At 53.6% G+C, this 14,090-nt stretch overlaps 1 protein-coding gene across 1 annotated transcript in view; it reads right to left on the bottom strand.

Annotated features, from left to right (window-relative positions):
* The window catches only part of PYGB (phosphorylase, glycogen; brain), a gene marked incomplete at its 5' end in the record, with an annotated part of 16,219 nt that overhangs the window by 1,809 nt on the left and 320 nt on the right, over positions 1 to 14,090 (bottom strand). The window contains 14 exons of the mRNA XM_010011964.1: positions 160 to 218; positions 557 to 704; positions 835 to 936; positions 1,655 to 1,769; positions 2,078 to 2,241; positions 2,357 to 2,503; positions 2,620 to 2,712; positions 3,014 to 3,157; positions 4,025 to 4,107; positions 4,763 to 4,874; positions 7,142 to 7,273; positions 9,098 to 9,201; positions 9,987 to 10,065; positions 11,562 to 11,663. Coding sequence (XP_010010266.1) covers positions 160 to 218; positions 557 to 704; positions 835 to 936; positions 1,655 to 1,769; positions 2,078 to 2,241; positions 2,357 to 2,503; positions 2,620 to 2,712; positions 3,014 to 3,157; positions 4,025 to 4,107; positions 4,763 to 4,874; positions 7,142 to 7,273; positions 9,098 to 9,201; positions 9,987 to 10,065; positions 11,562 to 11,663 — 1,584 coding nt within the window. The remainder of the gene's footprint in view (positions 1 to 159; positions 219 to 556; positions 705 to 834; positions 937 to 1,654; positions 1,770 to 2,077; positions 2,242 to 2,356; positions 2,504 to 2,619; positions 2,713 to 3,013; positions 3,158 to 4,024; positions 4,108 to 4,762; positions 4,875 to 7,141; positions 7,274 to 9,097; positions 9,202 to 9,986; positions 10,066 to 11,561; positions 11,664 to 14,090) is intronic.

Raw genomic sequence — 14,090 nt, 5'->3', positions numbered from 1 at the left:
GGCTTTGTTCAGTCCCATTAGTCCATAAAGGCGTTCCCTGAAGAGCCCACCAGCAGCCATGCTGACTAACCTACAGTGGGCCTGGCCAAGCCACAGAAAGGAGACACATCCCACATCCCCACTGAGCCATGAATGCACCGAGGCTGGAATGCAAGTTACCTTTCCTCCGATCATAATAGTCCTGGGCACAAAGGATTTGGATGGATCGCTTCTGATGCCTGAAAGAACAAGACATAACAACCAGAGTGAAGGTAAAGTGGGCAGAAATTACTGTGTGCATCAGAGGTGGGCTGGAATCCCAGCCCATGTCACATGGGCCCAACTGATCTGCAGGACTCTGAAGCCCAATGAAGACATCTGCCAGGGCTGTGGTAGGCAAAAATGAGCCACGAAGTCATAGAATCTGGGTCAGAAGGGACCTTAAATCTTACCTAGTTCCAGACCCCTGCCTCCCCAGAAGTCCCTTGGCCAGCCCAGCTGCCATACTTCTACGTGGGAGCCCTTGCAGTGAAGCTCTGAGGGACACCCCTTGCCTACCAGCCCAGGCAGGACTTACGGTTGTAAAGGGTGATGGCATGCAGGCAGTTCAGCAGCTGCCGCTTGTACTCATGGATTCGCTTGACCTGAACGTCGAACATGGACGAAGGGTTGATCTTGACCTTGTACTGCTCCTCCAAGTAGGCAGCAAACTTGAGCTTGTTCTCCTGGCAGGAAAATTTCAGAAGGAACAGGCGTGGGTTCTGAGGCCTTGAGTCAGAAGCGAGCATTTGTTGCTGGGATGTTCCTGGAAGCATGGTGTCTTTCTTCCCCCCACCCACTACCAGTGCGTGTTACCTGCTTGACTTTTGCCACATCCCTGATGAAAGTCTCGTTGTTGATGAAATCCAGTAGCTTCTTCAGCTGGCTCAGATCTGTGATAAAGTCTTCCCCAATTTTCTGAAAGAACAAACCAAGAGGGTGATGCGGTCCCACTCTTGAGACACCTCACCCCAGCCACAACTCTGCTTCCCCAACAGAGATGCCACACTCCCATTGGGAACTGGAAGAGGCACTCTGGCCAGGAAAAGGGGTGCAGTTTCTTAGGGTCAGGTTACTTCTCTGTGCCATCAGGGAGCCCAAAGGTACAGGGGAAATGGGGCACTTGGAAAAACCCAAACAAGTCCCTCTCTCAAGGAGCTTTAGATGGAAGATGTGCACCAGGGCCTCCTGGCAACTGGAGGAACTGATGAGCAGGAGATGAAGATACATTTAATTGCAGGACATTATTCAGCTATGGCATGTCACAGTGCAGAGCACAAACCTGTGCTAAAGGGCCTGCTAAACAGAGGAGACAGGGCCAGGGCTGGAGCTCCAAGGGAGCTCTTTTGTGTCTGTGAAGCTGCATGCTTTTGCAGACACCCCATTTCACACACTGACAGATTGTGCGTTGTCACTGCAAGGACAGGGAACCAGATCCAAATCTCAGCAACATTTTTGGCCAACTCTTCATCACCAACTTCAACACTCAGCCAGTCTCACACCTACACATGCAAAAGGCATGCTCCTCCCATGCTGTCCTCACTCACACTTCCCAGGCCCCAGCCTCAGGTCCGATCAGACACATGAAGAGGTGACCAGAAGCAAATGGATCGCTCTCCAGCTGCCTGCAACTCACCTCAGCAATAACATCAGCCAGTCCCGGGTTGCACAGCAGGAGCCAGCGCCTCGGCGTGATCCCGTTTGTCTTGTTCTGAAACTTCTCCGGCTCCAGCTCATAGAAATCCTTGAACCTGGAAGAGCAGCAAGCTCTGAGCCACCCGCCACCACCCAAAGCTCCAGCTGGGCCCCCACTGCACGTGCTCCTGACTCAGGGCAGTCCATGTGGATCTCCCTGTAACACACGTGAGCTCTGTGCTGCCTCTCACCCCCTTCCTCAGCTGTAAAGCTGAGAGTTCCACCAGCTCCGGAGTTAAACAAGAGACTGTCCCCAGCATGCTATGTCCAGCAGGGCAACCAAAGCTGACCTTGACCCAGGCTTGTGGGCAGAGCCCAGTGAGTGAACAGGCTGCATCCCAACCTTGGGTGTCCCCCAACTCACACTGAGTTCTTGACAATGTCCGAGTGGATACGGGCCACGCCGTTGACTGCATGGGAGCCGATCACACAGAGGTGTGCCATGTTAATACGCTTGCAGTCTCCTTCTTCAATCACCGACATCCTCCGGAGACGGTCAATGTCCCCTGGGTAGAGAGCTGCCACCCGCTGCGTGCGGAAAGAGAGGGACATTAGTGATGCAGCCATAGGAATTCCCATCCTAAATGCAGCCAGACCAACCCCCCCAGAGCTCCCACAGCTTGTGACCAGACCAGCCCCTTACGTCCAGATGCATTTGGTTGAGGGCGTAGATGATCTCCAGGTGACGTGGGAGCAACTTCTCAAACATGGAGACTGGCCAGCGCTCCAGGGCTTCGGGCAGCACCGTGTGGTTGGTGTAGGCACAGGTCCGCTTTGTGATCTCCCAGGCCTGTGGTACAGACAGCAGGTTAACACACACGTGCCCAGGCAAAGAGAGGAAAGGAAACCCCACGTGAGGACAGGCAGCAGCTTTCTCCTGTATGGTTCAACATGTACTCTGCTTACCTTGTCCCAGTCCACTTTCTCCACATCCACCAGGATCCGCATGAGCTCTGGGATGGACAGGGCAGGGTGGGTGTCATTTAGCTGAATAGCCACCTGCAACACAAGACTTGCTGGGCTGAGATCTGGCAACGACAGGACTTTGACAGTGTCCTTCCTGCACGTGTGGGGTTGTGGTGAGGGTCAGCCCCAGTCTCTTCTCATGGCACACACACCAGAAACAGATGCTGCTCCTGGGACAGAGCTACTCAACTGCTGCTCTAAATCACTTGTTTTCCAACCCAAATTGCCAGGGGTTTTGTATACATGCCCCAACTTGGTCCTGAGCATCCCGCTTTCCCTGATGACAGGCAGGTCTGACTGAAACGCCCCTGGACCCTCTCTGCCACAAACTCACCTTGTCTGGAAAGGTTTCAAAGCATGTTCTCACAGGATCTCTGCAGCCAAATTTGGAGGACTTAAAGCGCCGGATGATGTCCTGGAGGGTGGCAGCCACCACAAAGTACTCCTGTTTCAGCCGCAGCTCCTTGCCTTCAAAGAACTGCAAGTGGAGGGACCAGAGGCATCAGTGCTGCAGCTGCCACCCGAGCTGGCAGCCAAGCCCCTGGAGATGCTCCTGTCCACTCTGGTGGGCTACCCAACAGGCCCCTTAGGCCCAGCACCCATCAGGACAAGTCTGGATGTTTCTCAATGACTCTGATGGGGCAGCAGCTGTAGGAACAGACAAGGGACTCAGCATCCCGAACAACTGCCTCCAGAGAGCAACAGAATCTGCCACATCCATGGTACTCCTACAGACCAAGTGCAGGTCCCTCCCTCACTGCAAGACCCTTTGCAGGGGTTTTGGACCAGGAATTTTGGACTTGCTGCAACAGCCAGGAGTCAGTGTCTCTGGACACACCAACTGCCTCCCATGCACATGTCTATTTGAAAAGACCAGCAGGAACCAGAGTGCAGGAGATAAGCTTTTTCAGCACAGATGTTAATCCATGACTTGATAGCGAGGGCTCTTCCCTTTTGGATACAGTGCCCAGTGAGTGCATGGCCTGGGACAGTCTCCGCAGTGAGAAATCCACCCTGAATGGAGATGGAAACGAGTTCCCCCTCATGGCAGTCTCTGAAATGACAACTGACTTTTGTAAAGGGTTAGCCGTGTAAATTGGCAACTGCCTTGAATTTGAAGGAGTAACACGTCTTCGCCTCCTTGCAGCAGGGAACACAGCAGCTCTACAATACGGGCCAGCCTCTCAGCTGCCATCAGTCAGCAGAGACCCTCTGGAACCTGCAGAGCTGCACCTGCTAACCAGGAATTACGGGGCCAATAACCTTCAGGTGGCCATGACCCTCGAGTGCTTGCACGCAAGGCAATACCACTACAGGGAGGGATAGAGGCAAGAGAGGCACTCACATTGTCATTTGGGTACAGGACTCTGGATATGTTCTCTGCCAGGTTTCTGTCCAGCACCGCCTCAATGTAGTCACCCACGTTAACTGCAGCAAAAAAGAAATACACACAGCACTGAGGCAGCTGTAGAGATTCAGACAGGTCCCCGACACTGGGCTTCTCCCTCTTTCTCTTGTAGAGAGATTTGTAACAGGAACATTGAGGCTGGGATTAATGAAATCTGAATGGAAATGTGTATGTGTGAAAGGCACCAGAGAGCCAGGAGACAGTGGGATAAGAGAAAGGCACATCCCCATACAGTTTCTCAAGACATACATATGAGGAAGGACAGACACTGAAGACAGACAGCAGCCAGAGAAGGCAAAACCAGAAGCAAGTGACCAGCCATATTGCCTAAGGACTAAGGAGAAATGGGGCCAAACAAAGCAGCAGAGAGATCACAATCACACTCGGCTCCTAAAGGTACAAAAGGCTCATGTGAAACCCAGCTCGCAGTTTCAAGAACTGAGGAGACATTATGAGGACTCAAGAGCCATCACCACTTGTCTCACACAAGTTCTCCCGGCAGGGCTCAGGAAATAGTGCCACCCGTGGATGCACACACAGTGCTGTGTTTTGGAACTGGGCAGGGGGTATGGATAAAGCAGGCCAGATGGAGAGTGCTGTGCCAGGTGCTGCGCACACAGGAACAACCATGTCCCAGCCTGGGCAGGAAAGAGGCAGTGGAGGGGCAGCACTTACACTCTTGGAGATTGAAGTCATTGGGTGCTTTTGCAGACCACAGCCTCATGGTGTTCACAGTGTTGTTCTTATACCCTGGCACTGGCGTGTCGTAGGGCATAGCAAGGACAACCTGCAAAAGAACAGCATTCCCTCTGATGAGCAGCACTCTGGCCTCAGAGGAGGTGGGAAAGTGGCTGAAACCTCTGCAGGAAGAATCCAGAGGACACAGACAACTCCTGGCTGTTGTAAGAATCTCACCTCACTAGAACTGAGCTCCACAGACTTCCCTGCTACCATGGGCACTTCCAGCACCCACTGGCAAAGTGTTAACAGGAGCAGCAGAGCTGTTTGGAGCTTTGCCGACAAACTGGATTTAAAACCCCATCAATTAAATGTGAAAGAGAGTTGCAAGAAACCTGCTGACATTCTTACACCAACAGGCGTTCCTGTTATTCACCAGAGCACTGCAAGCACCCTTAGCTGGCCACTGCAATTCTATCTGTGCTGGGGTAGGGCCAGGGCAGCTGCGACCTTCGAGTTTCCATCTGGGATAAATGCCACAGCCTGAATCTTGCCTGTTAGCCTTCTGCAGCCTGCCAGGACCAAACCCTGATCCAGCACCATTCCCAGAGCAGTTCATCCAATATTCATCAAGGCTTGTTGAACCTGTCTGGGTAAATTCACTGAGATCTCCAGCACCCAAACTGCACATGAGCACAAAACTCCTACTGCTGTCTATGGATCATGCTTAAGCATCAGGGTGCTGCACACAGGAAGTAATACTGGTGTTCCCAGCTCAGTCACACTAGCCAGCCAGGGCATGGGTGTGCTGCCAATTTTGTGTGCTCCAGCCCATTGCTGTGCCAACATCTCCATGTCTCCAGCCCTGATGAGCAGCAAGGCAAGGCACCCTGGCCTGGAATGCAGAGGCTGAGGGCTTATGCCAGAAGAGCTGAATGGTGCTTGCAGAGCAAGGCCCTGATGCTGCAGCAGGAAGCCTGGGCCAGCACTCCGACACTGGCAAAAGGAGCTAGCACCCTCCTTAGCAAGTCAGTGTGTATTGGCATGACAGCCCACAGCCAGGGGCTGTCTGCAAGGAAAGATGGGAAAGGCAGCAGAGAACTGAAGGAGCTGTGCTTGCAGGGCAGGGAAAACCCAGGCAGATCAGCATGCTGGCCCCCAACAGTCTCCTTGTGCTGGCATTAGCAACACCTCCTCTCTAGGGAGAAGCAGCAAGAGTTCAGGCTCTCAGAGCTGCCATCACCAGCTCCCAACATGGAAACAGGCAGCAAGCCCACCCTGCCTGAGCCATGGTACTGGGGCACATCACATGAGCTGAGTGATGCTATACTGGGAGACCGCATCTTTGGCTTTTTGAGCCTCTCCAACTTGTTCCCTTAATGGCATTATCTGAAAATTCACCTGCCTGTAGGAAGCAGTGTTTCCACTGCACTGTTTGGGATCCCTGAAACCCTAGACTACTGCTGGGGTCAGAAGATGAGCACACTGAAAGGCAGTGGACTCAGTCCCCTAGTGATGTCTGCTCTGGCACAGTGTCTCCATCCTGCTCACAGGGCTGTGGTGTTGAACCCCTGCACTCTGTGTGTCCTGGGAATGGGCTAGGTCACTGCACAGCACTTGACAACCAGGGTGCCTGGAAAAGGATCTGGTTTGTTCCCCCTCTGAGCAGGCCCAAGCAACTCTGCAACTGAGCTTCAGCTCCTGATGCTGAATAGAATGGCTTGCCCTTATGACTGTGTGCTCCTTGGATAGGCAGAGTTATTTCATGAGGCTGAAAGACCCCTGAACATCATGGGAACAAGACTTGGACATGTCCCTGAATCCCAGAGAAATTCATCATCCTTCCTCCATCCTGGGCGGTGCTTAGACAGGAGAGGCTGAAACATTTTCCATCCTTTTACTAAATCTGTGCCTCCCTAAAGCTTGCTTTCTCAGCTGTAAGACTGGAATGCACTTGGGACACAGCAGCCTGTGCTCTGAGCAGGCACATGCTCCTGAAGCACAGCATTACCTCCCCAGCTGTGGGAGGCTGAGGAAGCATTTGCTGTCCACAATACCACAAACCAAGGCCTCTAGGCAGACTTGAAACCATGCTTCCAGCCTCCCCTTACAGCACACTGCCCAACAGGCTGGTCTGATCATGGGAGTTAAACACCAACAGGATTGCTTCATGAATACCCCACAAGATGGATCTCCACTCACAGCCACAACACCAGAACCACATGTTGACAAGTCACCTTCAGCAAGGAGAGGTTTCTGCTCGGCTGGATGAGAAGCAAAGTCTGATCACGCAGCAGCCCGGGGACAGACTGTGCCCCTCCACACACCACCCTGTTGCATCCTCCCCCAGCCCAGCACTGCAGGAGATGTTGGTACCTGGGTGTCGACCCACTTCACACCCTCGGGGGTGTGATCCACTCGGCCATAGAAGTGCACAGGGAGCATGTACTCTGGGCGTGCCTTCTCCCAGGGGTTGCCATAGCGCAGCCAGTCATCAGCCTCCTCCACCTGCAAGGGGCAAACAGAGTCTGAGTGATGGCTCCCAGCTTCAAGTGAAGACTAGAAAAGGCTCTCCAAAGAGAGGCAAGTTCAGAAGCAAGGCTTTAGTAAGCCGACTTCAAAAATGGATGTGCAGAGGCCTCTAGAGGACAGCTGGGCTTTTCAAAACACGGATGACTACACCGCAGCTGGTATAAATATACCAGCTTTTACAGGCTGTACAGGTTTAAACCACCCAAACTGCTGCAAACACAGACTGCTGCACTCAGTCTGTCTTGAGTTCTTTACATCTACTTTGATAGCAGATGTGGGATGTGGTTCCCTAGAAGGCAATCTGTGCTGTTCCTGGCCACAAGCCACCCTCTGTAACCCAGGTCTTGCTCTGCCCTCTGCCAGAGAGGATTTCTCCTCTCTGCACAGAACAGCAGCAATGGGAGTGAAAGGAATGCAGCTGAGCCACCAGGGCTGATGTACACCAGAACTCAGAGGGGCTGAGGAGAGATGCTTTGTGCCCGCAGGCATTGCTGTGCAGGCAGGGGGGCAGGTCTGAGCCACAGCCCAGCATCGCCACCACCCCTGTTCTTTTTTAAGTAACATCAAGCCAATTACAGGGACGTTTTGTTCCCGGTGTTCACCATTTATAGGGCCTCGCATTACAGCTTCTCTGTGGGGAAGAAGGGAAAAACAACTCTCAAACCTCTAACCCTCCCTGACTTATGGAGAACTATTTTAAAGGGAGAAAAGGTCCTTTATGCTCAGAAGCAAGGCAAGTCTCCTAATGGAAGCCATTTCCAGATATATGCTAGAGAAAACTGCCAGCTGGGGCTGGATTTTTTAGCCTATTTTCACTTGCAAATATTATGATCATTAACACTACAGGAGAGTCCCTGTTTAAGCCCTTGCTGCATCTCCCAGGGAATTCACAGAAGCAGCAGCACTCCAAGCACTTGCATGTGTCCCACTGTGTTCAAATTCACCCTCCACCAGGCAACTTCACGAGGAACAGTTAAGACTTAAGTCCAACTTAACAGTTGGACTTGATGATCTTAAAGGTCTTTTCCAATCTGTTTGATTCTGATTTGATGATAAGCTCGCACATGTCCCCGGGTGCGTGCCTGCCACGTGGGCACCCCACCACCCTCAGCACTCCTCTTTGTTCAGGCAGTCAGAGCCCAAGGGTCAGCACAAGTGGTAGGAAGTGACAGCACATCTGGCACCAGGTTTTGGGCTCAAGCATCCAGTTCATGAACAGGTCAAGGCACCGCCATGTTATCTGTGTAGTGAGACCTTGTCCACAGGCAGAGGTGGCCACCAGTGTGAAACAGAAGGAGAAAGGGTGACCTGCTCAAGTAAGTCCAGAGGAGGTCACGGAGATGCCCTGAGGGCTGGAGCAGCTCTGCTCTGGAGACAGGCTGAGAGAGCTGGGCTGGTTCAGCCCAGAGAAGAGAAGGCTCCTTAAGGGGAGACCTCAGAGCAGCTTCCAGTGAATAAAGGGGCCCATAAGAAACCTGGAGACAGGGCTTTTGCTCCGGGCCTGTAGGGACACGACAAGGGGGAATGGCTTTGACCTGACAGAGGGGAGATTGAGATGAGACATTAGGAAGAAGTTCTTCCCTGTGAGGGTGCTGAGGCCCTGGCACAGGGTGCCCAGAGAAGCTGTGGCTGCCCCATCCCTGGCAGTGTTCAAGGCCAGGTTGGACACAGGGGCTTGGAGCAACCTGCTCTAGTGGAAGGTGTCCCTGCCCATGGCAGGGGGTTGGAACTGGAGGAGCTTTAAGGTCCCTTCCAACCCAAACCAGTCTGTGATTCTACAACTTGAGCTTGTCAATGTACCTGCCAGCCGTCGACAATCTTCTGGTTGAAGATACCGAACTCGTAGCGGATGCCATATCCGTATGCCGCCAGCCCCAGCGTGGCCATGGAGTCCAGGAAACAAGCTGGAAGACCAGAGCATGGTCATGCTGCAAGGAACCTCACCCCTCTCTTGCCATCCCTGCCACAGCTTGCTGCACATGGAAGTAAGGAGCTGCCACAACCAGTGCCACTGGAAACATCTATTACTCAAAGAAAATCTGCACGCAGAGGGGACAGACCTGCTGAGCCACCAGGAACACCCCAAAGTTGTTGGTGACAAGCACAGGCCACTGAACCCCCAAATTCAGCCTTGCCACAGTGAGAGCTCTTCTAGACTTGCCTGAGGTGCCCACAGCTTGACCTGGGCCTGCCTGCCCAGTAAAGCAGAGCTGCTGACCCCAACTTGCTGCTCTACCAGCTACTGCACTATGATTGCTTTCAAAGCAAACCCTTCCAGCCCTCAAACTGCAGCAGCTCTGCTAAAGATCAGCCCCAGCAATGCCTCCTGCACTGGGGAGCTCCTGTCTCCAGCAGTACTGTGGGACAGGCAGACAGAAATAGCAGCCAACAATCTGCCCACATGAGAGCTGCTTGGGTGCCTGTGAGAAGTGAGAGATTTCACAGGGAGGTGAGGAGAAAGGCTCCAGACAGCCTCTTCCAGCCACAGCCCTGTCTGCTGTGCTCCAGACTACTCAACTACACCTCCTGGATGCCGTCCCTGGGGAGGGGGCTCATTTCTTGCCAGCCAGGAGCAGCAGAAGGGTAGCATGCTGCTGATGTGGGCTGAGGTCTGCACACTGTGCTGCTGTGGTGTCTCCAGTCACACCAACATCTGTGTGAGGAAGTGGCTCCCTTCTCCCCAGCTTACCTGCCAGGCGGCCCAGGCCTCCATTTCCCAGCCCAGCATCTTCTTCAATTTCTTCCAGCTCCTCCAAGTCCAAACCCAGCTATTGGGGAAAGAGCAACAGCAGAAAATGTCACCACCCAAAGCCCATGCCCTGGGGCTGCTCTCTGAGGAGGGCACAGATCCCAAACCAACCCACAACACGGGAAATCAAACCCACAGGGGTCTCTGCATCTCCCCCTCCCCACAAAACATCTCACCAGCCTCTGGTCCCTGGGAAGCCCAGTTAATTGGAAAACAATCCTTTCCCATGGACGAGGTTTCCTTAGAGACCTCAAACAAACACTCATCTGGCAGCCCAGGAGGCCCTTCCACTGAGCTTGCCCTTGGAGAAAGGATGGCGAACGGCCAAGCCATGTCCGGGTACACACACTGCCCCCTGCTCCCACCCGCCCCGTCCTTGAGGAAGAGCACAGCCACTGGTTACTGCAGCATTCATCACCATGCTCCAGGCCTTCCCACATCCTGCCCCGCCTGCTGCCAGCTCCCTGACTGCAGGCAGTGGCTGGAAGTGGTTGTTGTGCTGCATCTCATTTGTTCTCCAGCCCGAGGGGCTGAGGCCGGATGCAGGACAAGCGTGCCAGCAGCAAACACTCTCCAGGAGCCAAGAGATACCACCTCGGTGCCAGGGGGGACAGCGGGGAGTCAGGCCAACACCATGGCTGCTCCCTGAGCTGCGCCCCAACAACCCGGGAAAGCCTCATGCACAGTGTGATGGGGTCCCAAAAAACGAGGCGGATTCCCTGTGACAGAGCCATGCTGGATATGAGACCTTCCATCCCAGTTGGCCACCGGCCATGATAAGCTCCACATGTTGGAGGCTGCAGCAAGGAAAGCCTCCACCCGCATGTCAGGCCAAACCAGCATGTGGAAAATGCCTTGTCAAGGGACTTATGGATCCTCCCTGGAAAAAGCCAGCCTGCCCTCCACGATACTTCAGAGAGGAAACACGTCAGATGCCTCCCTGGAAATGCCTTCCCATCTCCTCGCAGGAAAAGTGGTGTTTCATCAGCAATTGTAGCACTTCATTTTGAGAGCCAGTGACAGAGCCCAGCTTCTGCTGGGAAGTGTAACATGTACCACTGCGGTGGGGAGAGGGGGAGAGGAGATGGGGAAATAAAGCTTTTGGGTGAGAAAGCCCAAAAACTCATACTCTGTCAAAAAGGTCACTGTCCTGCTGGAGAGTTAGCTGCAAACCTCACTAATCACTATTTGTGGTTTGTTTGATGGTACTCAGCAGTGTTTTTCCCAGTTTGAATTCTGATGACATTTTAATTCAAGCAAACAATTCCCCCCCACACCTTTCTTCCTTCCCAGTGACTCACTTTTGTGTGGCAGCACTGCTGCACTGCCTTACGTACATATATGTGTACAGGTATGAACTGTAATTTGGTGTCTTGGTGCTCAGCCTCGCCCATGCCTCACTTTGTTTAGTCAAAACCCTTAGGAGGAAGCCCTGAGAAATATAGATAGCCAGCCCTCCACGTGGAAAAGTATGGCTGGTTCTTCAGGGGAACCCCAGCACCCCCAAGACCTCACCTGGTAAATGGCTTCATCACAAGCGTTCTGCAGGCCCAGGTTCACCATGGTGTTCTGCAGAGTGCGGCCCATGTAGAACTCCAGGGACAGGTAGTAAATGCGCTGGGGAGGCAAAGCAAGACACTTACCCACAGCACACACTTTGCTTTCACCAAAGTCACTCAAAATCAAGAGCAGACCCAAGTGCTTTCCAGAGTCGGGACATCTTCCCAAAGCAGCTGTTGTCTCCTGCTCCCGAACACCATGCACCACAGTTTGTTTGTCAGAAGGATCTCACGCGGGATGCTGGCCAAGCCTGGGCTGCACGTCTCCCTGCCAACAGCCTTCTATAGAGAAAACTTGTTGCCTGTTAAGTGTTTCCCTAATTAACTTAGGGCAAGAATTATCTAGGATGCTGAACGGTGTATTTATACACTGCCGAGCTCAGCTGAGGTGATGCTCAGGCTGGGCTTTTGAAGTTTTCCCATGCTGAGATGAAGCTGACGCAGAGTCTGCCCAGGGCCCTGTGCACACCGGCTGTCTCAGGGCCAGGAAGGTGATTTCCCTGTCCCATGGGTCCTTCTGTTCTCCCCACTCCGGGTTTTACACACGTTTCACCCTGTGGAACAAATAAACTGTCCTGCGGGGGGCAGGGTTCCTGGCAAGACAGGCTGCTCCGTGGTGACCTTCCAAGTTTCGGAGGAGCTGTGCCTGTGCTGTGAATGCTAATGCGAGCCTGTTTGTGGGATGAGGAGCAGGCTGGGGAAACCTGCCCTCACTCAGGTATTTTTAGAAATAAATGGGAATTTTTAACACAGCTATAGACTGACTTTAAATAATGCTTCCTCTTGAAACTCTCCTTCGTAGCTGGGATCTGTCCCTGCTAAGCAGCAGGATTACGCACTCTGCTACCTCTGCTGGGAGTCTGAAAGGGTCCATCTGTTCCCTGGGGCTCACTGGAGAGACTGAAACCACTGCACAGTTGTATAAATCATAGACTCACAGACTGGTTTGGGTTGGAAGGGACCTTAAAGCTCATCCAGGTCCAATCCCCTGCCATGGGCAGGGACACCTTCCACTAGAGCAGGTTGCTCCAAGCCCCTGTGTCCAACCTGGCCTTGAACACTGCCAGGGATGGGGCAGCCACAGCTTCTCTGGGCCCCCTGTGCCAGCACCTCAGCACCCTCACAGGGAAGATCTTCTTCCTAATGTCTTATCGCAACCTCCCCTCTGTCAGGTTAAAGCCATTCCCCCTTGTCCTGTCCCTACAGGCCCTTGTCAGAAGCCCCTCTCCAGATTTCTTGTTGGCCCCTTCAGGCACTGGAAGCTGCTCTAAGGTCTCCCCTTCAGGAGCCTTCTCTTCTCTGGGCTGAACCAGCCCAGCTCTCTCAGCCTGTCTCCAGAGCAGAGCTGCTCCAGCCCTCAGAGCATAAATACTCTGCTCCCTTCAGTCTCCTGCAGAGATGTGTTTCTAGCATAAATCTAGTGAGAAGGACAGCAAGCAAACCCACTCCAAGATCCTCTTAGGCATTACAGGACTTACACAAGCTCTTCTGTTACTGCAGAAATACAGATCAGAGCACATTTGTGCGAGCAGGGATAATAAGGAGAGCTCCATGCACTGGTGCTATTCCCCATGTCTGTGCAGCTGTACCAGCACCCCAGTGTGATTTCTTGTGTGGAGGCAATATTCATAACCCCGAGAAAAGAGCTGACTCAAGGAGGCAGCCACCTGCACGCTGGGGAGGCATGTGCCTTTCCTAGTACACACCTGCCCTCTGGGGCTCCCCAGTTAAGTGCTGAACAGGTCTTAATTGAAAGAGGATTGCAGGTGATTAACATCCTGCAGCCCCCAACACCTCCAGCATCGCCACCCTGACTTGACAAGCAGGGAGGACAGGAGGGAGCAGGCCAAGTGCCCCGGGAACCACCAGCCCCCTGGGGTTTGGTGACCTAAGAGAGCTTGTCTGGTCTGCATGAGGCAAGGGCCTCCCCTCCAGCCTCACAGCCTCTGTCTATGTCTCAGCACATGCCATGTCCTGGCTTCACTCCTGCAGAGCCCTCAGCGTGGAGGTGACGATGCCTACAGGGAACACTGCTGTGGTGGTACAAGTGCTGGACATGGCCGTGGGGAAACGTGCCAAGGAGCTGGCAGCAGCAAGGCCCACGCAAGAACATGCTTAAGAGGGATCATGGGGAACTTTGGCTGTGACTTGTCACGGAAGTGCCTGGAGGGGGACATGGCTGCAGCAAGGCTCATGGGGACAGGGCTGCAGAGCAGCTTGTGGGGACACAGCCATGGCAAACTGCATGAGGAATGTGGCTGTGGTGATGCTCATGGTGACACTGCCACGGCAAGATGTGTGTGATGGACATCACTGAGGCAAGGCCCACAGGGACACAGCCACCATGAGGTGCGTGAGGGCCATGGCAAGATGCGCGCAATGCCCATGGGGACACAGCCACCACAGGGTGCACACAAGGGGTACGGCTGCAGTGATGCCCACAGGGAAGAAGCTATGGAGAGGCGCACGATGGACGCGGCCATGG

This window comes from Nestor notabilis, unplaced genomic scaffold (assembly GCF_000696875.1).
Source record: "Nestor notabilis isolate BGI_N333 unplaced genomic scaffold, ASM69687v1 scaffold4443, whole genome shotgun sequence".
Classification (NCBI taxonomy): Eukaryota; Metazoa; Chordata; class Aves; order Psittaciformes; family Psittacidae; genus Nestor; species Nestor notabilis.
This window is presented reverse-complemented; position numbering and strand designations above follow the sequence as displayed.